Here is a 27,825-nt window from a genome sequence, read left to right as displayed (position 1 = left end):
AAGGTAAACTTAGCTTTTTTTTGTTTGCTAGACTGAGCCTCTAGCATGCAAAATATGAAGTTGCAATTCAGCTTGTGGCAAACTAATTTCACCATTTAAAATCTGTTTCAATCACATGTAACTTAAAAAAACAACAAAACAGGTCCTCTATTTCTGTGAAAGTAAAGCAATACTTAAATTTGCATGCTCTACCAGCTGTTTCTTTTAAGTTTGTTTTTTCTCCAAAAGATTATATTCTCTACAGATTAAACAATGCAAAAATAAAGCTCATTGCATAATTTGAATAAAACTTTATTCTCTGTTAAAACATATAGCCAAACTTAAACTGCTCTAATCTTCTGCTACAAGCACCTTGCTCCTGCTGCAGTTTTTACCTGAAAGCAGTTCCGCATTGAGTGAAGGAGCCAACGCTAGCCAGCCAGAATGCCAAGTATCTTCTGGAATCCTAACACAATGTGCGTATGTGTCTGCATAGAGGTGACAGGGTGCAAATTTAACCTCTTCTAGGGCTGTGTTTATCGGTAGTTGAAACAAAACTCCTACCAGAACTTTCTTGATAGCTTGGAAATTGAATTTATTCCTTCCAGTGTCCTGCCCAGCACTCCCTGTGGCATGGAATGATTACCTCCACCTTGGATGAAGTTAAGGGCTGAAAATTGTCTAGCTTTTGATAAACATTTCTCAAGATTGTTTTGTGTTTTGATTATGTTAAAAAAAAAAAAAAGCTAAAGTATATTGCCCTACCTCTGGAGGTATATCTTGTGAACACAGACATTGGAGCATATCCTCTTCTCAGCCTTTAACATGAGAAAGCTCTTTGATCCACAGACCAATTTCTGCTCTTGGCAATCTCTGTCATGTCCCAGGTTTGCAGAGGCAAATAAGCGCACATATTTTGGCCCTTCATGCATAGTACATGCGTTGGTAGCTTACAGACCAGGAACACTAGGCTCCAATGTATTTCTCAAGGTAGGGATGTTCAGCACAGATCTAGCAGCCAAATTCTGATCTTGTGGTAATTTAAGTGAGTAACATTTCATGTTTAGCACGGTGTCAAGTATATTTCATCTTTTAGAAAGGAAAAGGAAAAATAGCTCTCATTTGTTGTAATCACAGAGTATGTAAGGACTGAAGATGACTGAGGAGGGCTGATACTGTCGAGTCATTGACTGGCCTATACTCCTCTTGTGTCCAATTAGCATTGCTCAATGACCTGAAAAAGTTGAACAGTGAGGAAAGGACGTATATTGTCACCTGTCTTCCTTGTAACAACAGTGTAGAAAGAGTGACTCTGAGGTGAGCAGGTTATCTTGACTCCCTTGTATCTTCATATTTTATTTCCAAGTGCAGTTTCCTCTGTTGCTATTAATACTACTGATCTCTGTCACAGAATTCTTCTTGGTTTATGCTTAAATTGCTCAATGTAGGTGGTCAACCTGCAACTCATGATCTAACACGCAACTTGCAAGTAGTCAGCATGGGTCCCCTGCTGATTTCATCTCCTGTGTTTGGGAGCAGGATGATGCTGGCACAGGTGCTGGAGGGTGAACCGAACTCCCAGCTCGCAGGAGGAAACCAGCCACCAGAAGGAGCTGACAGTGGATGTTCCTGGGGTGTCCTGGACCCTGGCTGTACGCCCAGCCCAGTCCTGTATCACCCTGGGGAGTCCTCGTCCCGCTCAGTACCTGTTCCCCCACTCCTCAGCTCTCCCAAGTGCATGGTATGTTTCTCATAGCTTTTTGTCATGGAATAGTTCGGGTACGTGGACAAAAAGTTTGACTACCTCTATTTGAATTTTTAATTTCCACTTTAATGTCAATAGATTTTTAATAGAACTAGCTGCTTGTTTTAACTCCTCTGTTATAGAAGGCTAGTAAAAATAAAAAATAAAACTGTAACATCCACCTACCAAAAAATTCCTAAAAAAAAGAAAGCATGCATTTTGGTTCTAAAAGTTTATGGTATTGCCTACAGAAAGTTGACATTAAATGAAGCTGACAAATTCGTAAGAGTGCTGATAAGCAGAAAACCTTAGATTTAGTGATATAGCCAAGGAATATCAGCTTACACAAAAGGCCAGGAATATCAATTAGATTATTTAATACAAACCAAAGTCAGCTGGAGTCAGATGTGCACATGCAGCACAAAATTTAGCTCTTAGAGGGATCTGTATAGTTTGCTAGTGACAGCAAAATTTTTGTGAAGTCTTTTTGTACAATAAAGCTAATAAAATAGCAACATATGCTTGCCCTTTTTAGATAACTGACTTTTTCTCCGTATTCTACTTCCTTATGCCAGAGAATCCTCTAAACATAGTCCCTTTGCAACATTCACCATCAGAACAAACTTCTACTCTCTATCAGCTCCGTAACATCAATTATATTCAGGGCCAGTTTTCACAGGAAATTTGTTTGAAAGCTTTGCCATTCAGCTTCAGCTCCAAAATGATTATTTAGCATTTTGGAAAATAACCAAAACAGTCCCTAATGGCATACTTCTGGAGGACAGCACTACAGGGAAATAAAATAGATGACCCCTCCTTTGGGAACAGGCTTATATACGTCTCTGGTTAGAAATCTATTTTAGAAGCCACAAATGCATATGAGGAGTTCCACAGCTAAAGACAGGTTATTAATCACCATGAACGTTAACAGCTGTGAAGTTATCTTTATATTTTAAGTGTGCTAGAATTTACAAGACTAAAACATCCTACTCATAGTTAAAAATGCCCTCTTCTCCCTGTTTTTGCAGAAGTCATCACATATATTGTACTACTAGCCTTGCAATAAATTTGTGTTTAAAAATGGAGAGTGAGCAGCAGACACCCACTTGGGTCCTGGACACTGCACCCTGTATATCTTCCATTTTCTGCAAAACTAACCTCTGCATTTAGTTACAGCCTGGTCAATGGGCACTTTCATCTTCCAGTCCTCTATGTGCTATACATTTCAGTAGCTCCATACACTGGTAGTCCAGGCACTTGGAGAAATTGCCTGCATACTACCATTAAGAAAAAAAAAAAAGCTACACTATATTCTTTATCCTACATAATGCTGGCTGAAGGTTTCATAGGTTTGAAGTTAGTTATCTGAACCCAGAAAAAATCCTAATTGAAAACTGCATAGTTATACTGACGTCAGAGAATGATCCCACTGTGCTAGACGTGTACAGAAGGCACTCGGTGGCAGGGAGGTGAAAGTTCAGGTATTTCAAACACTTGAAGTCTTGGCAGCTTGACTCCAAAAAATATACATTATATAAAACTTTTTCTGATGCCTCTTATTCACGTTCGTGGCTCAATCCATAAAAGCTTTTCTATTTTCCCAACCCAATAAAATTAGAATATGTTCATGTGGACAGAAGAGCAGGCCCAAGAAGAGGATGTTCATAGAGACATAACTTCTATTCCTTGCTATTAGCTGTCTCTGAAACACATGGAAAAAATTAATTTAACAATTAATTGAGCGTACAACTTGATATTCAATAAATCTTACAGGAATTACATGTGAAAGTTCCCTGGAAGCATCACAGCATGAAAGGGGTATCTGCTTTTCTCCCAGATCTGTAAGGATATTCTGTGTGGACCTGCATCCACTGGCTCTGCTTCCTCTTCCCCCATCCCATTCATACACAGTCTTCCTCTTACAGACATTAACATCACCTATGTGAAATCCAGTTAGGCTGCAACAGTCTTATGCTCCTCCCCACCCTGCTGCATTTTCTCTTAACTTTTGAAATTACTGCATAATTTCAGTCATATTTGATACAGAGGCAAAGATCTCATGGACATTAAATCTTCCAGTAGTCTTAAATAAGGACAAGAGGCAAAGGGCATAAATTCAAGTACAGGAAATTACATTTAAATGTAAGAAAACCCTTTTTATGCTCTAAGGGCAATTGACTGATTGGAACAGGCTGCCCACAGAGTTTGTGGAGTCTCCATCCTTGGGGATATTCAAAACCCAACTGGACAACCTGCTCCAGCTGACCCTGCTTTGAGTAGGGGGGCTGGACTAGATGATCTCCAGAGGTACCTTCCTACCTCAACTATTCCATGATAACGTACGGTTGAGGAACTGCACCCAGCCCCTGAAACTATATGTGTTGGCCATCAGCAGCCGAGAAGCTATGAGTCTCGGTGGCTTGCTTGACAGCTAAAAGATGGTGCCCAAGGGGATGATTGGCAGAAATCATAGTGTTGGACCACTCCAGCTCAAGGTACTTCTTTCCCAGCCAGAAGACCCTGCAAGGATAGGCTGGGAACATGGCAACATGGGACTTCCTTGTAGTGAACGGTGGCATTACCATAAGGCTGGGCAGGGAACGCAGGGAAGGTGGGAATTTTGCAGGGGAATGCAGGTGACAGGAGAGAGATGTCCAACTGCAGTGACTCTCTGCAACAAAGAGTCTGACAGTTAATCTGTGAACATCACTAATATAAGGTGAAAAAGAAAATCCCCTTTAGTGGTTTTGAATTCAGCATGCTTAGTGTGTCACTGAGCATTCCCTTGTTCAGAGATGGACCTCAGCTACCTCTAGAGCACTGTTTATTTTGCTCTAGGATCAGCTCATATCCTCTTAGTCGTACCCTCTCAGAGGCAAGACTGAATGTTTTTGGTATCTCTCAAAATAAGAATTTTTCCATTGCCTTTAGCGATCTTGCTTCCCTGCCCAGAATCTTGTTTTAGTTCTTCAATATCCTTTCAAGATGGAAGAATTTCTCCCTTACACAACAGCATCCCAGATTTAAATGGCCACTGTTCCATTCTTAACATTGTTTGCTTGTCTCACCCACAGCTGTTCTCTGAGCTGGCTGCATTGGTACACTCCTATCATCTGAAATGTATTATGGACACAGAAGCAGGGCTGCCCTTTCTGCTTCCTTACAAAACTGTCGGGGAGAATACTGTCAAGGTAGGTAAATGCAGAAAGTAAGTATTTCACTAAAGCTGTAATCATTACATGATGAAATCTCTTATCCTTCAGGAGGAGGAGGACGCTGCTCTTTGAGGTTTCCCAGAAGCAAATTAAGTGCTTTGCTGAACTCACAGCACAGACATAATTCTTTGCAAAAGCATAGGGGCAAGACATTAAAAACAAGTTGAATAAACTTTTTTGGACTTTATAGGCAAAGCTGTATGGCAGAAATTTGAAGATGCTGCAAGAGCACAGTTGCCAACAGCCAACAATAGCTTGTCTTCACAGGCTAGCTTAAAAGGTAACAATATAAAGGTCACCAACAGTTAAACAGATGAGAATTAAAGGGAGTTGAGTGCCTTTTTTTGGTCTCTGCTTATCTAATTCCACTTGAGTAATCACAAGGTCATAAAGCCACATATACCTTGACCAAACAGCTTGACCCCACCCTCGTGGTCTGCCAGGCTAGAGCGCTCACGCTGCAAACCATTTTCCTTAATCCTGTGGCACAGGTGGAACACGCTGGCTTGCTGCTGTCAGTGTAACTAAGACAAAATAGCACAGTTATGCCTAATGTGTATGGCAAGTCACTGAACAGCCCTCTTGACTACAAGTTTTTGTGGACAGCTAAGACAAGTAAAATGATCTTGGGCACAGTTCAGTGTGTTAAAGACTCAGCAGTGCCAGCAGCCATGAGTAAGACTCTGAACTGCTTTGTAGAGCAGTGGCTCTCCATATTTTGTCCCGTAGTCCCTCTTGTTTAAGAATTTCTTATATGGCTGCTCCCTGCAAGGCAACCATTGCAGATATTCAATGTCTCCCCACTTTGAGAAGAACCTGTCTTTCTCCACCAGTTACAGAAGCTGGCTTGCAAAAGTCTTGCCAGTCCTTTCAAATGCACATTTCTGGACCTGCCCAGCAACACTTCTGCCCTGCTGGAACACATGAGTTTGGTGCTTCCCATTTATCTCCCTCCAAAGGAAACTCTGCATCCTCACAGCATATCAGGAAGGATGACAGAGGTAACATGCCTTGCTGGTCTGTTTAAGGGAGCCCTCACCCTTTGTACTCAACAGCTCAAAGGCTGGAGCATATACTAGCACTGGGAAGGAACCAAAGACCTCTCATCCCAGGTGCAAGAGGTTCATTTGGAAGTCATGAAAGGTACTGGTGTAAGATATCTCCCACCCTTCCTGCTGAAGCTGTCCTCTTCTGAATTACAGACATACTCACTAGCCCATAGAGGTTTTCAGCACAGCTACGTCAGCCAGTGGTTAGGAGGCAGGGGAGAGGGGAAAAGTGGGTTCAATCATTGCAGTAATGTTCCCCGGGGGAAGGGAGGAGGTGTCTGCATCGCCTGCTCCTCCTTTTCCACATTCCGGCAATACCACAGGGTAACCTCTGCCTTCTGGGGCATGCGAATACCTTACATGATGGACTCAAAATAAATGAGTGTAGGATTCTTAGTAAATGTGGAGGAAGAAGAAATAACTTTTGCAGAAAGACTGTGACAACAAGAATTGTGAACACAATTTCCAAGTCTGCTAGAGGGACAGTCCTATCCCCTCAAATTCTTCTCTTCACTGGTGTTATGATTTTCCAAAGGCACTTTATTTGGCCTGTGATTTTTCTTTCCTACCATGTGACTGCATTTGCTGTGCAATGTGCTTTCATCCCAGCGCTACACTGCTGATTTCAGCTGATAAGGAGAACGAGGGGGTCTAAAATGACTGTCTGGCATAGAATGGAAATCACAAAGCAGCATTAAAGTATTAGCTCATAAAAACAAGCCTCCAAATAATAACGAGCAGAGTCATGATTTTAACATAGGTTTTTTATTTTCCAAGACTGCATGTTACAGTCTAGCATTCTCCCCAAACAGGGATAATTTATCACCGGTAAGACTCATGTAGGACTCAAAGATGACCCATGTAAAAAGCATGACTTCCAACTGATTGCATCCAAAAGTATCTCTTAATGTAAACAAAAATATTTATGACTCTCTCTCTTGTGTTAAAATGCAGAAAGCAGCTGCATGCCGGCAGGGGGGTGACAAGATGTGCTCATTACGGACAGCACAGTCTTTTCTGTCTCCTAAACAATAACCCATGTGGTCCTTCCCTCCTCTGTCAACATACCTATCTCTGTCGCTGCTGCACCATCCACAGCTTCTCCTGTTTCTTCTTCTTTTGTTTCAGGCCCTCCACTTACTATCTCACTGAGCAGCTCAGTTTCCACCTGTTCTCCCGTCTCACCTGGGAACAGTAACCACGGAGATCAAATTAGGATCCACTGAGAAAAGCACCAAGTGCCCCAGCTCCTTTCTGTAAACCTGACTTTACTCTGTCAACTCACCAATGCCCTTTACCAAGCTACCCCCTGAATGAAGCCATAGGGAACAAACGGGATGCTCCCAATCACTTTCCATCATCCAGCTACATGCGTGCCTCATGCCTGTAAAGTTCTCCTGATGCTTTCACAAAATCCCCTTGACACTCTATTCAATACAATTCATGAGTACTATTTCTATTAAAATTATTTTTCCTGGATTTTATTTTATATATGTGCAGTTTTATTTACAATTGGAACAAAACAGAAATAGAAAACATGGTAACATGCCAGTCTGGCTGAAACTGTGCTTTCCCTGGGAAGCTGCCACCTAATTAATTTAGTTGCACGGCTACTGAAGAATAAAGGAAAGCAAAACAAGTGCTAAATATCATACACACCACAGCATAAAAATGGAAGGTCCCTTCTTCATCATATGCCTCATGGAAAGATAATGCACACAAATTAAGGTATTACTTCTAGCTTGGAAGGAGCAAAACTCTTTTTCCCAAAACCCTTGTTCACTCGCCCGACAAGCAGGATGAATTACTTGGTGGTCAAAGCCTCATAACTGATCTTCAGGCAAACGGTCAGTTGTAAACGTGTTTCCATGGACATGAGGTCATACCACAATGTTCAGGGCGTACTGCTCTGCCCCCAGCACTATGTCCCAAAGCTTAGAATTGGTCATTAATGAAATTGGAGTCTCCAGCTGGGTAAGACTACATATTTTACAGGTAAGCATCCAGTCATTTACTGCTTACATAAACCAAGACTTCATTCCAAAGGATAGATGCCCATTTTATGTAGAAGAAACCTCAAAATTCTTTTGTGAAGAGACACAGGAGAGGACAAGCCAACCCCCATGCTCAGCTGCTGGGATGCATGGAGTCAGATTGATACAGCCAGTTCAGAGACGTGCACAGCAAAGCCACAGGGTTAGTGGTAGTGCATGTAGTTGGCTCGGGGCTTTGCACAGATCAGTCCTTCTCCTGCATCTTGCACTTCTTTAAGGCAAATGTGGGGCGAAGAAGGCTGCTGATACCATGTTTCCCTGCAGACAAATACTTCTCATGTGCTTCACCTGCCTATTCCCTGAAGAAATGCTCCCCCAGGAAGTATCCGATTCCTCACTGAGCTGCTTTGTACCATTTAGGAGAAATACGATTCCTCCTGTGAAGTGCTCACCTTCTGCGTGTGCAGTCCATGGGAGAGACACGTCCTCTGAGCGCTAACCCAAAGATGAGCACAGCCTGCAATCTCTGGGAACGAGCACACCTCCCAGTAAAGGTCCCTCTCACAGCACATGGAAATACCTGCCATCTCAGACACCACTGCTTCCTCATGCAGCCTTCCTCCCCAGCCAGTCAACATTTTTGGAAAGCCCATCCCTACGTCCCTCCACTGCTACTTCTATTCTACTCGTGTAATAGCCAAGCTTCTAGGACAGGCTGGATATGCCAAGTGCGCATCAAAGAGATGCTTTTTCTTCTACATCCAGACATGCACCCTCCAACTTCATGTGCACAGGGACAGTTGCTTTATAATTAATACATGTAACTAAGTAATAGAGGCTTTGGTGTCTGTAAATATCAAGGAACATGTCTGAGCTACACAGAAACACAACATTTTAAATGAGGGGTATGGTGGGGCATTGTACCTGCTAAGAACAAAAAGGGCATGAAATGAAATAGCAGAGGTAATGACTGGAAATGCTGACTAAATTTATTACAGCTTAGACTTGTGAGTCTGAGGCTTCCCCAGCCACGTTCTTCTACACTCCACATTGTACAGACTCCCCGGACCAAATTCTGACTCCAGAAGCTCATGTGAGGCTCTCAGTAAAGCCAACAGGATCCACCCACAAGTCTCTGGAGGCAGAATTTGGTCTGAATTTATGAAAGCACAAATATTACCCTCAATGAGGTGGTCCTCTTCAGTAATATGTACTTTCTTGATGATTTCCACTGCAGAGCTGTCACTGCCCTCTACCAGCCCGCTGTCCTTTGCTGGTCCTGGCGATGTTGACCCAGCATCTTCTCCCGGTGCTGGAGGTGAAGGCCCAGCGCTCTCCTCTCGCCATGCAGACGGCAGATCAGAGCTCTCCTCCGCTCCTGCAGGCAGGGGCTCGGTGCCCTCCGGCTCCTCCCTTTTACTGACCAAATCGATCTTTCCCTCGACAGCCAGAATGACGGCCACAGCCTCCTCTCCTGGCGGATGCTTGCCGGGGTTTGTCTCCTCAGAGGCAAGACTCACATCCTCTGCTGGGTCCAACTGTGTTTGGTCAGCTATGGTTTCATGGTCGTCTGCGGTCGGGGTGTTTTCACCTGATGATGCTTTTAGTTATGGCAGAGCAAGGAAAGAAAAAAGAGAATTACAGATAATGGATGATGGGCATGTAAGCTAGATGAGAACTAGACCCACAGGGGACCGCACAAGCGGTACCTGTCAAGGAGCTCCCACCTGGCTACGGACAACACTCCTTCACCAGGTCTGCTGCTCTTACACATAGCCAGTAGAGGATGGTTCTGCTCTCACATAAAAAAAAAAGTTTTGGCTTGATGCACATCATCTATTTTTGCATGAAGAGAGCTGACCTGTTTACAGGCCAACGCCCTACTACATTTTGCCTTACGGATCTGAAGTGTGCAGAAGGTTTGCTGGTGACGGGACGCTACGCAAGGAAGCACCTTTTCCTGCCCCAAACCAGGCACAGAACCAATGTGCCAAGCGGGAGGGAGCTGCTGCCCTGGGCTGCACGTGGGAAACTTCTGGTGGTGCCTCTGGGTGGCTGAACAAAAAACACTGAGAAGAACCTGCTCATCCCAGAGGGTGAGCAGTGCCCGTTTCTTAAAACAAAAACCACTTTGCCTGTCTTTTTAAATACTAAACTACCATTCATAGTACGCTTTGTCTAATAAAACATTCAACAACAGGAAGCCTAAACAAATTAAAACTTCTGCTTCTTTCATCAACTTATTGGCTAAGTAAAGCAATGGGCCATTTTGGCAGACAAAATTTATCAATAAAGAAATGGCAAAATTACTCTGACAGGTATTTAAAGATAGAAGTTGAGGACTCAAAATGAGCTACACCAACCTATCAGACTGACTTGGTAACTTTCTGATTAAATTCAGTTTGACAAGAGCTTGTACTTAACCTTCTCCAAATGAATGTCAGGATGAAAACCCGGGGAATTCATGCACAAAATCTGTTTATATAATAATTACAAAACTTGACAAATTGTATTTTCTGAGAAAATGATGACTGCAGTGTCAAAGCCAGTGAGCAGAACCGTATGATATTTCATACACACATAGATGAACAGCAAAAAAATGTAATACATCCTGCTCTTAAAACAGCTGCTTGAATACTGCTGCTCTTAAGATAACTTCACAGTTCTTTTGAGGCATTCAAGCAGAACACCTCCCCAGCAAGCGTCACCTAGTTAGCGTGTGCCTGCAGACACGGGGAAGGACGGCTAAGCCAGGAGAAGAGCAAGAACAGGGAACCTGGACTGTCAAGACAGACAGAAAGCAACTTTGTCTATGGGACACATAAAATCTAATTTGTCCCGGGAACCGTAAAACCATCCAAGGTCCAACCAACCCCTCCAAATTCACGGAGGTATAGCTATTTATAACGCAACTCAAAAAAAGCAGGTAAGCTCAGCTACGCGCGTCAGACCGCAGACCCACCCAGGGCAGCACCCTGCCTCTGACAGCTGCCGAGGGGCAGTGGGCAGGGCAGCGGGACCCAGCCCACGGGGCAGGGTTTCAGTCGCCAGTGGACATTCCTCTGTGAACCTGCGCTTTTCAATCCATGTACACGCTTGGCCTCCACCATGACCAGTGGCAATGAGGTCTACAGCCCACTTACACCCCCCGTAACACACATTCTTGCTGGTTTTAAGCCTGCTGCTAGTCATTTCATCAAGTGACAGTTCTTGTCTTACAAGAAACAGCAAATATATTTCCCTATTTACCTTCTCTAGATCTCTATCACACCTCGTTGTCCAGGCACTCCTTTTCCTAACATGAAGCTCAATGTGAAACAGATACCCAACAAAATAACAGCAAGTAAGTCTTAAACTACTCTAAGCAGTGACTAAAAAAAAGGAATGTATGCTCAGAGACCGGAGACTTGATCTTTTCACGTTTTATTTTTTATCCCTTTAGACACTTCTCATGCCTTCACCTTGCTTGGTACCCCGTGGACAGGGAGCATTTAAAACCTACGCACAGAAATAAATGAGCCATGAAAACTAGCATGTTATAAAGAGTTTTCAGTTGGTGCTACCAGTAAAAGAAACAATTCAAACCCATTATTACTAGGAACCTCCTGCAGCTCCTGTAAACATCAGCCCTGTAACTTCCAGCCCTCTCTTCATCAAGATGTTTTATATAAATTAGATTATAAAATACTGCCATGCAGCGTGAGATCCGCACCGCTGGAAACCCTGGAAGCATTCCTCCGATCTCATCTGAAACGCTAAGAATTCTCTAATACGGAAGAAATAAATCCTCCCAGTAAGCTGTTCAATACCTTTATCCCCAAGAAGAATGAACATCATGTGGCAGTCAACATTCCTAGGATGCCTTCTAGTTTTGTTTTATTTTTAAATTTATAACTTTTATTTTCCCTGCTGCTGACAATTTCAGCTGGAGAAACAATGAAAAGCACAGTGAATTTAAGTGGGCCATGGCTACAGTATTTTTCCCTTTGCCTTCTTTCTTTCCTTTGGAAAAGCCTCACATTTTTGAGTTACACATCAATGGAAGGAAATTAAATACTTTTTTTTCCATTAACACATTTAGAGAAGTTTCTTTCAAATTATCCTCTCTTATAAAATTAAATTAGAAAATAACTAACATATCTGGCTGGCAATGGTCAAATTAATGGAAATCTTTCAGCTGTAATCACAAACTGCACTTTATCATTACCATGACATTAGTTTATGTATTTAGTACATTTCATAACCTATCCTAACATGAACAGGCCTTTAGACAGAATTCCTAAAATACTCAGAATAAGTTACTTCAGTTGTTTCCCTGAGCCCTTCAGTATTCCCGTGCAAATATCTTTCAGCAGAGGACGGAAAGGCAGAGGAATTTGGTACATTGAGCAAGTGAACAAGACAGCAGGTACAATATAGGGAGATTTCTGCTGATATTTTCAGCGGGGCTCCTTGGTTTGCAGATGCGTGCTGGCTTTATAGTGGCACGGACAATGCTCACCCCATACAGCCTGCGATCGTCTCTGCAGTCACAAACCACACCACCGCAAGACAACACATGGAAAATAAACCCATACAGAAAACACGGATGCTGCAGCCAGAATAACAGCAACAGATGATATTGGTAACTCAAGAATACAGGAAAGAAATGCAGTAAAATGAAATGCTAACAACTTTCATGTATCTATCTTCAGGACGTATCTTTCTGGAGAGGCCAATATCTCTCACTGCAGCATTCAGGTTCTTATGAAAGTGTTTCCAAACCTCCCTTGGAGCAAAGAGCTAAATATGATGAATATGGAAACAAAGTTTTATTTAACTTCCACCGAATAGCAAGGATATTCTTATGGAGCATCCTACAAATACGCCTTGCACCCAAAATGAATCCTCCGTGACCAGAGCCAAATCAGTGTCACGAGTATTGCCGGTCCTGCAAACCTTTGGGGTGGATGTACGGATGTTGTAAGGAAAAGGAAGGATCGCGGGGTCAGGTATTGCTAGTTCACTATTATTTTAAAGGGGGGGAAAAGCATTGGATTTACAGGTGTTATACGAAAGGACCAACCGCAGGACCTGTCTGTGAATTAAAAAAAAAAAAAAAAAGTTTGCGGAGAGGAAGGGAAGCCGGGAACTCCCTCACTTACAAGCAGCAGCAGTCTAGGAAGGCATCATTCGCGAGGCGCAGCGCCATCGACAGCCTGGGCAGAACTAACAGCCGGCAGAAACGCGACGGGCTCCCGGCCCCCCGCGGGCTTCCCCCGACGCCCACCCGCGGCGCCCGCCCAGGGACGGGACCACCCCGCGGTCCCGCGGCGGCGGCTCACGGCAAGGCGCTTCCCGCCCTCAGCAAGCTCCGGGGGAGCCCCCCGCCCGCCGCCCCCCGGCCCGGCCCGGCCCGGCCCGGCCCGGCGCGGCCCGGCTCACCCCGCGGCGGCGGCCCGGCGGCGGCGGCGGGCGGCGGCTCCTGGGGGCGGCTGCGGGCGCTGCTGGAGCAGCCCATGGCGGGGCGCGGCGGCCGGCGCTGCAGCCTGTTCCCGACTGCCCGGCCCGGGGCGGGGTGAGGAGGGGCTGGAGGTGCCGCCGGGCAGCACCGAGCGCCGGAGCCGGGGGGGCCGCAGGGGTGGCCCTGGCGATGGTGCCTTAAAACACTCCCGCCCTGCTCGCCCCGGGCCACCCGGCGTGTTCATTCCTGCCCTTGAGGCGTTTTTCTGGGCTATGTGCGGGTGCCTCAAGGTCCAAGTGGCAGCAGCCGAGAAAGGGGCTGCAGGTCTGTGTGACAGCAGCTGGAAACCCATGAGTTTAATCCTGGGTGTGTGTACGTGTAGGTAAAACTCGCTAGCAAACTCCAAGCCAGGTTAGCATCGAGTAGAGGGAGACCCGTACACCGGGTAAGAGGGTCCAGGGTCTGGGCAGGGGTATTGGACGGGCTTGGAGGCCATGCTGATGTTTGAGGGTCCATGAATGCAGTTATGCTTGTGAACCCGAGACTGTAGGGAACCCCAGTCCGGACCAGCCGGAGAGGAGCAGCAGGACTGGGCTAGCTGCACTTACGGTGTATGTGGTATGTGTAGGTGCTGCTAAATGCAGTGCTCCGTCTTAGCATCCCGGGGGTGCGTGCTTGTACACAGGCAGGGGGCTGAGCCTCGCTACTGGCCCTCCCTGCAAACGGGAACAGCAGCAGATGCATCTGTGGGACTGGGATGGGGAGACCTCTGGGCTCTCAGCAGCTGGGAGGCAAGAAGGAATTCCCAGGTTGCAGAGTCCTCTGGATTCAGCAGCCACCTGTAACACCCTTACCATCAGCCTTAAAGGTAAAATAAAGACAATATGATTTTTATATTTGCATATAGGCAAATTGGCAGATGTCCAGGGAAGTCCAGGTGGCTTAGAAACTTTCCAAAGAGTAAGAAGGAAGAATGTTTGCCATATATTTGCTTGCATAAGCAGGTCCAGTGTATTTTATTTATTGCACCCAAGACATGTTGCATTATGCCCTTCAAATTTAGAATAATCACCCATTCTTCTAAATAAACGTTTTTTATCCATCCAGAAACTTGTCCAGACAAATCATATTGTCTTTGGGCATTTGTCCAGGGTTTGTTGATGTCCTGCAGCCAAGGTGGAGCAGTAGCAGTAACTCCAGCCAGGCTGCAGGACATACAGAAATCCTGGACGTGGTATACCGTATGGTATGCATACTATCACTGTAGCAAGAGTGTCAAGCTCTGGCACACCTGGGAAAGACTGATACACATAAGGTATGTATTGTATGGATATAAGGTGTACCCTGGAGCCCTCAGACTCACTGCATGGGCAATGCACACTGCGTGCACCTGTGTCACTCCGGGAAATCACCTGGCAAACATACGAGGAGCAACACAGGAGGGAATACACCAGGTAAGCCTAAACACATTAACTTCTGCTTCCTCAACTTGAGTTCATTTCTAGGACACTTTTTAAAAACAATAGAAAAAACTGTAGGCTCTGTAGATTTCTCTGTGGCTATAGATAAGATTTCTACGGGACACTAGACAGGGAAATGCTGGTAACTTTGGCATTAGCAAAGCATGCTGCTGTGTAAGCACAAAACCAGCAGTGCAATGAAAGGCTTAGCAACTTAAAAGTTAATTTCAGAAATATCTGACGTTCATGCTGCTGGTGTGAAGTCCCGACAGCGCTGTGGTGGGAGCTGGGGTGGTTCCCTACACAGCACCTGAGGGTTCCCTGTACAGCACAGATGCGGGTGCCTCAGCGTCAGAGGTGGATGTGCGTGTAAAGACACCCAGGGACCCACCTATTGCCTACCAACTGGGACGGGCTCTGCTGCCACAGATAGGAAAGTAGAAGTGTCTGTGCTTGCGAAGGAGTCCCGACAGCTGAGGAAGCTGCCTGCAGACAGCACATATGCAAGGGTGGGATGGCAAACATATCTGATATCCCACCTTTCTTCTATGATGTGCTTTCAGAGAACAAAGCAAGGAGGCCGGGCCACCAGGACAAGCTCATCAAGCACTGGGCACTGAGGAAAATAAAAAAGGGAAGGCTACATTCTGTTCCTTCTCTTGCCTGCAGAGCTTTGTACCTGCTTCCCTCCGTGTCCTAACCAGAGGATAAGTTGTGCAGAGTGCACCTACCATCCATCTTACTGAAAGAGTGGAGAAAGGAATTCAAGATTTATGAGGCCAGAGAGAGGGACCATGTGTGGGCATGTATTGACAGCCAAGGGCACTCACCCGGGGGGGCCAGGGCTGCTCTGTACTTCACATTCTTTTAACAGTCCTTGGATAAGGTACAGAAATAGGAATGAGAACCCAAGGGCCATTTGGCAGGTGACTCCCAGAATCACTAAATAACAATTTCTTGGTCTTCTTCCATCCTCCCACGAGTAAAGGAGAAGTTGCATCTTTTCAGCAGGAAGACAACAGAGCCAGTGCTGGAGCTGGACATAGGTAGGGCCGTGGTAGGACAAGGCTGCAGCTCAGTGTATCAGCTGTGTTGCCACGTACCAAGTCAGGCTTGGACAGCCTGTGCTCTCTGCAGACCATTCGGCACACGCGCATTGCCACGGGTAACATGCTGCTCTGCAGCTGCCTCTGTGCCACTGTCCTACTTTGCTGGGAGCACCAAGGTGCTCACCCCGGCCCCAAAAGCCGTAACTCCATGGGTTTACCTTGGGGGCAGGTTACACATGCTGATGTACATCAGGAGTTTGCCGTGCAAACACAAACTGGTGCATGCTCCCTTATTCGAGCCTCTGTATGTCCAAGCAAACACCACTGAGGCCAAGCTAGGGCTGGGGCTGATGCCAGTTAGGCTCAATTTTTTTATTTCTACTTTCTAGATAGTGAGTATCACTGTGTTAGCATGCTCACCTATTGGCCAGGGTAAGTGGTAGTGACATGCACATTCCAGTGAAGATGCAGGGTGAGGAGCTTTGGAAGTAGGAGTCTCGGGGTTGGGGAAGTGAGACTGAAAATGAGACGAGGCTCCTGGGTGTGTGACAGGCGGCGGGAGAAGGCAGGGGCAGGGAGTGAGAGGGTATGGGAGCAGGGGCTATGGCAGCAGCACTCACAAGCTATGCCCCGTGCTTGTACAGAGTCCCAAAAAAATGACTGCAAGTGATCCAGTGGCTGCAGCATGACGTTGGCAGATGAAAATCCTTGGTAGCCTTCCCATCCCTTCCCCTGGGCAGGGCACCCCTCCCCAGACTCCCTGCCTTCTCTAATCTGAACCACCCTGGTACTGCCCCAAGTGAAGGCAGTACCAAAGTAGCTTAAAATAACCCTTAACAACAAACAAACTAAACAATCGTCTTGAATTCGTTATTTTTACAAAAGAAAACTATTTTATTCAGGAATATAAATTGAGAAATTAAAATAAAATGTAAACCGGGAGCGTTCAGGAATAGCTGTACCTCCAGAGGTAAAGCAACAAATACCTATGTCCTCTTATATGCAAGCAGAAATACACTTCTAAAAGCAAACTTCGTGAAGATTTCTCTAAGGTCCTGCCAATTTTTAAGTTCCCCAGGCTAGTCCTACATGATCAAACTTGTTTCACTCTTTCCAGAGCTCACTAGCTGTTAATAATTTTGAATATTTTAGATATGATTCCTACTGCAGCTATTAAATTTATATCTACTTTCTGATAGACCCAAATCCTGGGACTTTCCAAATCACAGTAGAATTTTCAAAACATTATATTATTCATGAGTTTTCTTTTTTAAACTGTGACTCCTTTTCTCAACTCTTTGGCTGTTCTGCACAGAAAGGCCAGTACTGAGCAGGCGATAAAATATTGTAAATTGTTCACTGTGGCAGATAATTCAGGCCAAAAGTTCCACTGATGCAAATTTGTGTAGCTCCACTGAAGGCCGCTCTGTGATGCTGATTTATGAACTGCAGAGAACTGCCTTCTGAAACCGCTATTTTTGTTTTGTCTGGGATGGCAATGACCTTGGAACTTAGCTCCTAGGACATACCTCGTAATTTCCTGGAAAGGAGGGAATCGGAAGATCTTCTTATCAGACTAATTACTATCTTTAGAAATATGCGCCTGTGGATTTCTGCACAATTTGGCCCTTAGAAAATGCAAGTATCTTGTTGTACTGGCACTATATTTAAGCTGGCTACACATATAGGTATACAAATGTATGTATTTACATATGTATATATTTATATATGTCCATACAGACATACTCCTTAGCATCCTTTTACTGGCTGAAAATATATCCAAGGTGTGCAGATATCCAGGTATTCACAATAGGCAGTATTTAATCTCAAGATTTTCCCTGTTCCCTGATGAGATACCTTTCTGCATTTGGCCCATTTTCCTCTACAGCTCTTTTCTTTCCTTCCTTCCTTTCTCACAGTAAAGCCGCTGGAAGGGTGGCCGAGGAGAGGTTTGCATCCGGGTCCAGCGGACCTGTGCATTACTGGGATTCCAAATTCCCAGCCATCTGAAACAAAGCGCTGCGTTTGTCTGCCTGACAATACCAGGGATAGTTCGGTGCATGACCCTGTGAAAATTGGATGAACTTGTTTGCATTTGCTGTAAATGCGATGATTATCAGAGAACACAGTCTGTCACTTTTAATAGCCCTGACGAGTGCAAAAGGAGAAAGTAATGTCTGCAGGTGTTCACACAATGTTGTTGTGTAATTGTGCAGAGATTTTGACAGAACTAAAAATGTAAGAAAGAACAGGACTGTATTTTTGCATATTTTCATCCTATCAAAATAGTATGCTTTGGTCATATTGGTAAAATAAAGGTGTAGGCCTAGCTTTTCAGAAGATCACTCTTTTTTGAATTGAATCTTGCCTTTGAGGGTTAGCGTGTGACCTCTGGCACCTGAAGGATAGCTGAAGATACGCTGCCTCCCCCTTGCAGTGGCTTTAGCAGAGGTTACAACTTGAAACCCCCCCCCCAATCACATCACACAACATTTCCTGGTGCTTTGCTGGTAACGGGTCAGTACCTGTTATCGTCTCAGGCTCCCAGCAGCTCTGACAGGGAGCAACTCCTGAGCTCTACCCATTGCTTGCTGATGCTCAGGGAAGGGGCGTAAGCAGGGGTACAGCTTCAGATGTTCCTCTGCGTCCCCGGCTGTCAGGGTGATCCCCACTTTCTCTCAGGGTCAGCAATGCTGCTGCTTCAGCTTTATAAAGATCTCAGAAGTTCAGAGAATTTAACGGAATGATCTATCCTGGGCTGTGCCTGGGTGTCCTGAGTGTCCATGTACCACTCGTTTTTTAGACTTCAGTATTATTTTTTCTGTTTCTTCTTTTCTCTTTCCCTTCTTCTTTCCAACCTTTTCTCTCAGTTAACTACGCACTGTCTACAACAGCACATGTAATTAGCACACCTACCTTTGTTCTTAGTGCCTCATCTTACCGTCATTGGATTACATGTCATCTTTTGATGAGCAATGAGACCACCCTATTACCAAGCTGACAGTATTATTACCATTGCATTTGAGGGGACAATGTTTGGGGTTCCATAACGTGGAGAAAAAGTTGCTTTGGTATCTCTCTGCAGAAATGTGTGTGCCTGTGCTGTGCCGACGGGCCCGCATCTGCAGTATGCCCAGTGCTTACTCCTTGCAGCTGAACTGCTGCAAGAGACCCCACGGGTGATCCTAGCCAGCCCCAACTGTGAAGCAAAACACATGAACTTGCTTGTCTGTCCTCAAGTATGAGTATACTCGGCCACCATGGCTTGCACTGTCGTTTGCCGATACGCTGGCGTCGGTGTCAGTGCTGCTGCGGGAGCTCCCTGCCTTGCCCTTTCATCTCCCCCTCCCCGGCGCACATTTCCACCCCCAGCAGGACATCCCACCGGCTGTGCCAATGCTGCTGTGGGACGCATGACCAAATGAAGCACTGACTTGACTTAAAAACAACTCTGGGGAAAAAAAAAAAAAAGGCTCGGGGTGGGAATTCCTTCAGCCATCTCTACTGAAGTCGAGGTATCATGAAGTTATGGTCCCAGCTAAAGGATGGCCATTAGACTGTTACTCCAGCCATGACTCAGGGATCTGGGCTTGCATGTGCAGACTCAAAGAAAATAAGGCTTCTTTGTGATCTTAGATATTTTCCATCTTCTAGATCACTTAGAATTTATCCGATACACTGAGTTGGTTCCATTTTCCTCCAGGCCCAAAATGATGAAGTTGCACTCCAATGTCTGGGACAGGTCGATGCTCCACCAGTGACTTTTCTCGCAGTGCTCTCACTCTCCTAAGTCATACCTCTGACTGGTGCTTTCTTACACAACCTTATCAATGTTTGGGGGAGGGGGGGAGAGGAAAGTGGTGAGATACCTCCTTCAAGTCCACTGCTCTCCAGGTTTGAATTAAATTATGTCTCTCTCCATTGGAAACCCTGTCCCTGCCCTCTCACTAGGCAAGCGCAGAGTAAGGCCAGGGTGGGAGAAGCAGTAAGGGAGGAGTGGCCCTGCTTTCCCTGCATACTCTCCATTCTCTATGTGCTCATCTTCACTACCAAACTGAGCACCAGCCTGCAGAGCCCCTGAGCCAGAGCAATACCCGACTCAGCCCGTGAAGGAGCTGATCTCCCGGGCTGAGCGTGGCTGGCGGGGCAGGGGGAGGGCTGGATGTGGCCACCGTGCCTGCTGTTAGTGCTGGGAGAAGTAATGCTGCTTTACCTGAGGTTGCCAGCTGCTCCCTGGATCTCTCCATCTTGAGACTTGTTTGTTGGAGATGGAGATGTTGTCTGCTGCTTCCCTCCCCTTCTTTTATTTCTGCTGTATCATGGCCTCGTCATGGAGGGGAGCTCAGCATCCCCTGCGGAGGGTGCCTGGGTGCCAAACTCTGCCTGACGTGCCTTCCCCCATGCTTTAATTCTCAAACACCTGCATTGTAAATGCCCATCTACTCCCAGCTGCTGATTTTTAACAAAACAGTGGCTGTGCAATATTGTTTAAGGAATTTTGGTGGGGCCAAAGCCTTTTCTTCCTTCTAGTGTTGCTTTCATCTGACTTGGAATGGCCCTTTGCCTTTATAAAGGACATTTTATGGACCACAGACCCCCAGGAGAGACCTTCATGGCCACAGAAGGGAGATTTGGAAGGTGACAGACAATAGTGCCCATTTCTGCATGTATATTCCCCCCCCCCCGCCCCTGATCCTTATGCCACCCAGATTTAGGGACAGAATTTGGGGTCCAATGACCAAACTGTCTGTCAGAAAGTACTCTAGGAAATCCAGGGTTTTTTTAAAAACACATCACTGGAAAGAACTAGTTTTAGAAACTCTTAAGGAAAGTATTGCATTCTCTCATAATTTGAGCGGAGGTTGCAAAGGTACCCTTGAAAACAGCTCCCTCTTCTGGAGCCGTGCATGGCTCCCGCATCTTGCAAGATAACATAAAACATGGCATAGTCAAAAGGAATTGCGCTCAGGACTCCACGAGGCCCACTGAGCTTTATATTCTCTTGCCAGTAATTTCAACAAGCAAGAAAAGATGAATGTTTCACCTGAGCACAACCAACCAGGTAAAAGCGTAAAGAATTAAAAGCGAAGTCACAATTTGATGGTAGGAATAACAGCAATCCACCTGAGTGCTGGGGCACGGAGACGAAGAGGAACAAGAAAAGAATGAGACGTAGAATGGAGTTTACTTTTCAGCTGCCAAAGAAAATAAAAGTTTGAAGTACACTTCAAAATTAACTATACTTGGTAAAGGGCTGAAAATTATTTTGTTTCAGTTAGTGAAATTGGACTATAGAGACACATCAAAATGTAACATTTTAATTTTATTTTTATATAGTTCATATATTATTTATATGTGTGTCATGGTTTAGCTTCAGTCGGTAACTAAGCACCACACAGCCGCTCGCTCACCCTCCCCCCTGGTGGGATGGGGGAGGCAATCGGAAGAGCAAAAGTAAGAAAACTCGTGGGTTGAGATAAGAACAGTTTAATAATTGGGAAAAAGAGGGGAAAAAATATATATATAAAAATTAATAAATTGTAATGAAAAGAAAAACAACAAAAGAGAGAGGAGAACAAAACCCGGGGCGGGGGGGGGAACCAAGAGATGCAACCGCTCACCACCTGCTGAGCGATGCCCAGCCCGTCCCCAAGCAGCGGTCACTGCTCCCCAGCCAACCCCCCAGTTTCTGTACTGAGCATGACGCCATATGGTATGGCATAGCCCTTTGGCCAGTTGGGGTCAGCTGTCCTGGCTGTGCCCCCTCCCAGCTTCTTATTCTAGCTTTGTATTTCATAAGAAAATGTATACGCTGGGGTGTCTTTCTGGTGCGATGTGTCCTAAGAGCATGAAGTCATACCAGCAGAAGACTTGCTGTTCTGCGGTGGACCCCCATGCCTCCTCCTGGGGGGTCTCACAGGGGAACCCCCCAAACTCACACCCTGAGCACCCACATTGCTCATCCCCGCAGCGCCCAGGCAGGCGCCAGCTGAACTGGTGCTCGCTGCTCCTCCCTGCACCAACCCGGGGGTCTGTCCTAGGCTGGACACCACCATGGGATCAACCGCAACTGTTCTTAGCCTGAAACTGTGAGACCCTCATCTCATAGCCATGTTCATAGCTAGCGCGTGTGTGTTCAGCAAGCTAATTTTCAAGCTGATGGTTTCCAGAGCCCATGGGGGGCAGGAGGAGGTTTCCCTGCACCGTGACTCCAGCACAGCAGAGGCCTGAGCTGCTCTCGCAGGGGCCAAGGCCACTGCACAGCCGGGTGGAAGGCAAGTGCTATCGCCCGCAGCAAGCCTGGGGGCTTTACTAGGGGTGCCCAAAGCTGCACCCGCTAACGCAGGCAGCCTCAGGCCCAGAGCTATTCCCAAGCTCAGTGGCATGCTTAATGCTTGAAATCCAGGTGCTCGCTCAGGCCAGGGCTCTCTCTCATCGGGACAATTTACGGCCGCAGTGCAGAACTGGTGGCAGGCAGATACTGTCGGGCCTGGTGACACGAAGGCACTGCTGCCTTACAGAAAGCCAGCGTGCCCAGCACTTACAGCAGGGAAACGTGGAGTCAGACCTGCATGCGTGTCTCTTGCTCCAGCGGCTTGCGACACCAAGGAGATTTATTTTCTCCATACCGTAATTTTGCACATCAGCCCTGTGGCAGAAGTGACAGCCCCACAGGGGACAGGAGGCTCAGGCCCCTTGGGACTCTTTCCTGCAAGGGGCCTCCTTGATCAGCGCTCAGAGTCTCCCGCAAGCCTGTGACGGGAAAAAGGGCATTTAAAGTCGCTCTCTGAAACACGGGACACATGGGGAAGGGGAAGGGGGGAAGGGGGGAAGGGGGGAAGGGGGGAAGGGGAAGGGGGGAAGGGGAAGGGGGGAAGGGGAAGGGGGGAAGGGGAAGGGGAAGGGGAAGGGGAAGGGGAAGGGGAAGGGGAAGGGGAAGGGGAAGGGGAAGGGGAAGGGGAAGGGGAAGGGGGGCGACACAGACCCCCCACCCGCTGAGACGCGGCGCAGCAGCCATGGCGGCAGCCCGGCTCGCTGGCCCCGCCCCGCCCTCAGCCAGGCCCCGCCCCCGCCAGCCGCCCCCACCGGCGTCCCTCCGCCGCCGCGTCCCGCCCGGGCTGACCACTGGCGGTTGGGCGCAGGCGCATTGGCAGCTCGAGGGAGGGACGGGGAGGCTGTGCGCGGCTCTCGCGAGAGCTGCCGCGCGGGGATCCGCGATGCCTTGTGGGAGCTCGCTCCTTTCTGGCTGCCCGGCCATCTTGGCGGCGCGTCTTCGGTGAGTGGGGCTCGGCCGGGGCGGCGCGGGCGGGCGCGGGGGGCCGCAGCCGGGTGCTAACCGCTACCCCCGTTCACCCCTGTGTTCTAGTCACCGCCCGACCCGACGCGAGGCAGCAACATGGTGGCCGCGAAGAAGACGGTGAGTGGGAGCGGGCCGCGCCGGCTTCACGTGGCGGCGGCCCGGCCTTCGCCAGCGGCGGGCCCTGAGCGGGACGGGGCGGCGGAGGGTGGCGGGTCGCGGTGCGGTGAGGCAGCGTGGACCCCGGCATGGTCTGGGGCGGGGACCGGGGGCGGCGGGGGGCCCTGGACACAGCCGGAGACGCCTGTCGCGGCCCTCGGGCCGTGCCCTCCTTGCACAGGCTGCGGTCGCCTCCCACCGGTTTCTCTGTCCTCGGTTCCCTGCTGTGCGCTATCCCGGGCTGCTCGTAGGGCCCCTGTGCTAGCTGGAGGAAGGGGAGCTGGTGCTGAGTTCCTAGTACAGGTGGAGCTCAGCTTTTGCATTTCCTGCCATGTTTTTGCCTTTCTCTTGGAGCGACTCTGGCAAGTATGGGTTTCTTGTGAGATGGTGGTGTTCGTCCTTGCAAATGCACTTACCTGTTGTCGTGAGCACCACGCTCTCCTGTTGGAGTGTCAGCTCATGTTGCATGTGATTACTTGTTTCTGCTGACCAATATAACGCTATTAGTATGTGCCCTGGGAAGAGACGTACTCCAAACCTGGCTTAGATTTGCAAAGCAGAAGTAGTATTTACTTGGACTTGACTAGCTGCACTTTGATAAAGGCCTGTCAAATACACCTGGACGTTACTGACTAACGTAGATAGCAGCAACAATGCTTTAAGATGTATTTCCCTATTGTAACAAACGTAGGTAAGAGGTATTTTAATGAAGTGGGGAAAACATAGTATCAGCAACCCCCTTATCCACAAGCTTTCTCATACTCATGTGGTAGGCTGGCTTTTTTTATTCCACGTTGCAAATTATAGGGAAATTATTAAAAGATTGTTTGTGTTTGGGATTTCTTAATTTTGTTATGTTCTTTGCCATTTTGCAAAATGTAAAGTAACATACAATAATGCTTTTCTACACCTTTTTCAGAAAAAGTCCCTAGAGTCCATAAACTCTAGGCTTCAGCTGGTTATGAAAAGTGGTAAATATGTGCTAGGATACAAACAGACTCTGAAAATGATTCGGCAGGGCAAAGCCAAGTTGGTCATCCTAGCCAACAACTGTCCTGCTTTGAGGTAAGCAGATGTATGGAAAAAACAGTTCTCTTTAAGACAGGTTATTTTTACAAATACAGCGTGTACTTCATGTTAATTGCTGCAGTGAATTATTAGTGCAGAATACTTTGTTGGCATATTCCAGAGTGTTATGAAATAAAAGTGATAGATTGTTTGGTGTACAAGGATTTCAGGTCTGGATGTGTTGAAATGCTTCCCGACATTTTTCTTTCTAATTCAAAGAGTTTGCACTAGTGAAGATACTGTAAGCTTTTTGCACTGCGATAGCATTTATTAAAAGTATAATGGGGCTGAATTCCTGTATTTTTTTTGAAGTAGTGTATTGGAAAATAATTTTACAGGTAGGAAAACTAGTAATTGACACTGATTTAAAATATTTGAAGCACACAAAATTGCTGTCCAAGTAAGTTAAATCTAGGTTCCTGGTCAGTGAAATTGCTTTTTTGAGAATGAAATGTTTACTAACTTCCTGACATTTTCCTTGTTGAATTTCTGGGCCCTTTTTGTCTTCAAGGGATATTGACAGATTCAGGAAACTGTAAATGCAGAAAATCAAAATTAGATGCTTGGGAAATGGCAGGACTGTTACAGTAGGCAACGTGTTAGTGGGGATCCCAGAAGTGCTTGGGGAACAATATTGACCACTAGAATCTCCTGGTGGAACTTAGAAGAAAAGAGAATACAGATTGACTTTTTAAATTTTTTTGGTAAGAAAAATACACAGTTTCTTTCACAGCTAGCAGCAGTCCGATCTCTATTCAGCATCTGGCCACTGGGTATCAGCATTAATAATGGTCGTCGTTTATGCACTTTGGCTTAGCTCCTACAACGTTTTAGAAGTCTGAATGTTCCGAATCCCCTTTTTTCCTGTAGGAATGAGCATGTGTAGGAGCAACCTCAAGGATTTGCACTCCAGAAGTGGGTTTGCTGTTACATACCTTCAGTGTACTTCTGGATAAGGGTTCCTGAGCCACAGCTCGGTAGTGATGTTGGCTGGCAAGGAACAGATGGGTTTTTCTGGGTGGGAAGGAAAACTGTGTAAGGTTTAAGTGTGATTTGAGTTAAAGTTGCTCTCGCTGTAGTACAGTCAGTTAGAATTGTTTATCAGTACTGTAACACCTAGTTTTTGAATTTCAGAAAATCGGAAATCGAGTACTACGCTATGCTTGCCAAGACTGGTGTCCATCATTATAGCGGCAACAACATTGAATTGGGCACAGCATGTGGAAAATACTACAGAGTGTGCACACTGGCTATCATTGACCCAGGTATGTCTCTCTTGCGGGACAGTCACCAAATGGTATGTATCGGTGGTTCCTCTGTTCACCTGTGAGTAGCAGCACTGAGCAAGTAACGTGCAGGGGTGATGACATACTTCACTGTCCTGTAATCTCCTCTGACCAAGATCCTGTTCTTCTTTTGTGAGTCCTAGGTTCTTGGAACCTGAAATTACTGCTGCTTGTGTTTGCACATAGCTCCTTTTACTGCCTAACCCTGTGAGCATGTGGTTTGCCTCCCTGTCGGTCTGTAATGAGGTTTCAGTGGCTGGGAAGCAACTTTATGGTACATGTTTCTGAGCCCATCAGCTAGAATATGAGCTTGTGCAACATGCTGTTTCCATCAACCTTGTTTGACTGTTCTTAATCTAAGACAAAGGATTGTGAGTTGTCCTGCTTCCCAGAATAATATATACAAAAATAATGCAGGTGGATACTAATCCAGGGTTGAAAATTATATTAAATGTTTTATTTTAAAACTGTAAATGTGTGTGTAATTGCTATGGTTTGGTAGCACTCTTTGAGCCAGAGTTGCTCAAGTTCCTCATAGACAGCTAATCCTTTTAGGATTGAGAAGAGGAGACTTCTCATCCTCTTTCCAAATCTTTTAAGAGAAGAATCAATCTTTTGTTCTGTTTCTTGACCAAATCGCATGCACATTGATTTAATGATTTCTATAATAACTTTCACCAAATGTTCCCCAAGCGACATTGGTTTGAATTCTCTGTTTCTTCAGAAAACTTTATTAAGCTTGTTTGTATTCAAATACTAGCTGTAAACTTAGTTTTCAAAATGTTACTTTTAGGTTTGATTTTGGGCAGAGGGCGGACATGACTAACTGTAAGCTAAGGAATTGCGCGTAAATCTTATTGCTGTGTAATGTACTGCGAATATTCTCGCTGTCCTGATATTTTCGTGATCAGGGGAGGCTAGACATTCGCTATATTAAAACTATGCATTGTGTCCTCCAGGACTAGATGATTGCTCTAGTACTGGCTTTATAAATGCTAGTGACAGGTACATAATTATCGTAAAAATACTGCGTATGGATTAGCAAAATACAGTTATAAGTATTTTTTATCAAGCCATCAAAATTACTTGCCTTTTTTCTAAACAGACTGTCTTTGTATTGCTTTTGAGTTGTTTTATGTTTGTAGAATCAGTGTGTTGGATTTGGGGTTTTTTTTAAACTTTTTGGCTTATTCCTGAAAACAGATCTTTCTGTGGGTCCTCTTGTAACAGTGTATTTTTGTTTTACAGGTGACTCTGACATCATTAGAAGCATGCCAGAACAAGCCAGTGAGAAGTAAATGCTGTAAAGGTGTTATTTCTACAATAAAACTGCTTACAGATCTGTTTTAAGAAAAATTTGTATTATACCTTTGCTGGTTTTAGGGAACAAACTATATAAATGAAGATTCATTACCACTGCTGTGTTTCCTGTTCTGTTAGAAATACAACCTTCACAGGACAAAACTTGCCTGTTACTTTCTTTAGAAGTTGTGGTTCTTGAGAGGTAAGTGGAGTAAGACTTGATCATGGCAAGTATGGTGTCAGATCCCAACAGGCTAGGGCTTCCTTAGTTTTTTGGTTTTGGAGTGGTAATGCAAAAACAAGTCGTAATGTGAGGTACAGTAGCAAATTTGGGATGTTGGTGGGGGACCCCAAAGGGTTTACTTACACTAAAAAAATTCACACTATTTTTACCAAGTCAATCAAAAGTACTAATGCAAATTATCCCCTTTGTCTTTTCATTCCAAGATAATATATATCTGTCAAATGGCAAATAGGGTAGCTGCTAGACATGGTGTATAACATCGTACTTTCAATAAGATACCAATTAACTCTTCAAAGCTGATTTTAAATTGGCCCTTTTTTTTTGTTTTTTGAAGACATTATGTTAGAGACAGATGAGTTGGTGTTCTCAAGTGACTGTTGCTGAGAATGTTGGTATCTTGCAGATTTGTGCCTGTTTTATGCAAGACCATGACTGCAGGATGTTCCTTATTACTAGTGATTATTAATTGTGGTGCCAGTGCTTTGCTGACATGTGGTAAAAGAAACACCTAACAAAAATCAGTATCCTTGCAGAAC

At 45.8% G+C, this 27,825-nt stretch overlaps 2 protein-coding genes and 1 non-coding gene across 5 annotated transcripts; 2 read left to right on the top strand and 1 right to left on the bottom strand.

Annotated features, from left to right (window-relative positions):
* Positions 1 to 2,318: 2,318 nt before the first annotated feature.
* ERICH5 (glutamate rich 5) lies at positions 2,319 to 13,508 on the bottom strand. 3 transcript variants are annotated; one of them, XM_075495754.1, is made up of 4 exons: positions 13,406 to 13,508; positions 9,162 to 9,581; positions 7,056 to 7,172; positions 2,319 to 3,425 (listed from the first exon to the last, which is right to left on the bottom strand). In XM_075495754.1, the coding sequence occupies exons 1-4, from the start codon at positions 13,479 to 13,481 to the stop codon at positions 3,403 to 3,405; spliced, it is 636 nt and encodes a 211-aa protein (XP_075351869.1). In that variant the 5' UTR covers positions 13,482 to 13,508; the 3' UTR covers positions 2,319 to 3,402. The 3 variants fall into 3 exon arrangements, with proteins under 3 accessions (XP_075351869.1, XP_075351868.1, XP_075351867.1); XM_075495753.1 differs by lacking the exon at positions 2,319 to 3,425 and having other exon boundaries at positions 6,970 to 7,172; XM_075495752.1 differs by lacking the exons at positions 2,319 to 3,425; positions 7,056 to 7,172 and having other exon boundaries at positions 8,764 to 9,581.
* A 9,559-nt stretch (positions 13,509 to 23,067) lies between these two features.
* RPL30 (ribosomal protein L30) lies at positions 23,068 to 27,159 on the top strand. The gene is made up of 5 exons (XM_075495016.1): positions 23,068 to 23,209; positions 23,300 to 23,350; positions 24,309 to 24,454; positions 25,592 to 25,722; positions 26,992 to 27,159. Exons 2-5 carry the CDS (start codon positions 23,330 to 23,332, stop codon positions 27,039 to 27,041), a joined length of 348 nt encoding a protein of 115 aa, XP_075351131.1. The 5' UTR covers positions 23,068 to 23,209; positions 23,300 to 23,329; the 3' UTR covers positions 27,042 to 27,159.
* Positions 26,616 to 26,750, top strand: LOC142406863 (small nucleolar RNA SNORA72). Its single transcript, XR_012774741.1, has one exon. It is a non-coding gene; the product is annotated as a small nucleolar RNA SNORA72 (small nucleolar RNA).
* Positions 27,160 to 27,825: the final 666 nt, after the last annotated feature.

This window comes from Mycteria americana, chromosome 2 (genome assembly GCF_035582795.1).
Source record: "Mycteria americana isolate JAX WOST 10 ecotype Jacksonville Zoo and Gardens chromosome 2, USCA_MyAme_1.0, whole genome shotgun sequence".
Classification (NCBI taxonomy): Eukaryota; Metazoa; Chordata; class Aves; order Ciconiiformes; family Ciconiidae; genus Mycteria; species Mycteria americana.
This window is presented reverse-complemented; position numbering and strand designations above follow the sequence as displayed.

Coding starts and splice junctions, on each gene's coding strand:
- ERICH5 (XM_075495752.1), bottom strand. CDS start 13,481: ATGGGCTGCTCCAGCAGCGCCCGCAGCCGCCCCCAGGAGCCGCCGCCC. Junction 9,582..13,405: donor CGCCGGGCCGCCGCCGCGGG/GTGAGCCGGGCC, acceptor CATAACTAAAAG/CATCATCAGGTGAAAACACC.
- RPL30 (XM_075495016.1), top strand. CDS start 23,330: ATGGTGGCCGCGAAGAAGACG. Junction 23,351..24,308: donor TGGTGGCCGCGAAGAAGACG/GTGAGTGGGAGC, acceptor CACCTTTTTCAG/AAAAAGTCCCTAGAGTCCAT. Junction 24,455..25,591: donor AACAACTGTCCTGCTTTGAG/GTAAGCAGATGT, acceptor TTTGAATTTCAG/AAAATCGGAAATCGAGTACT.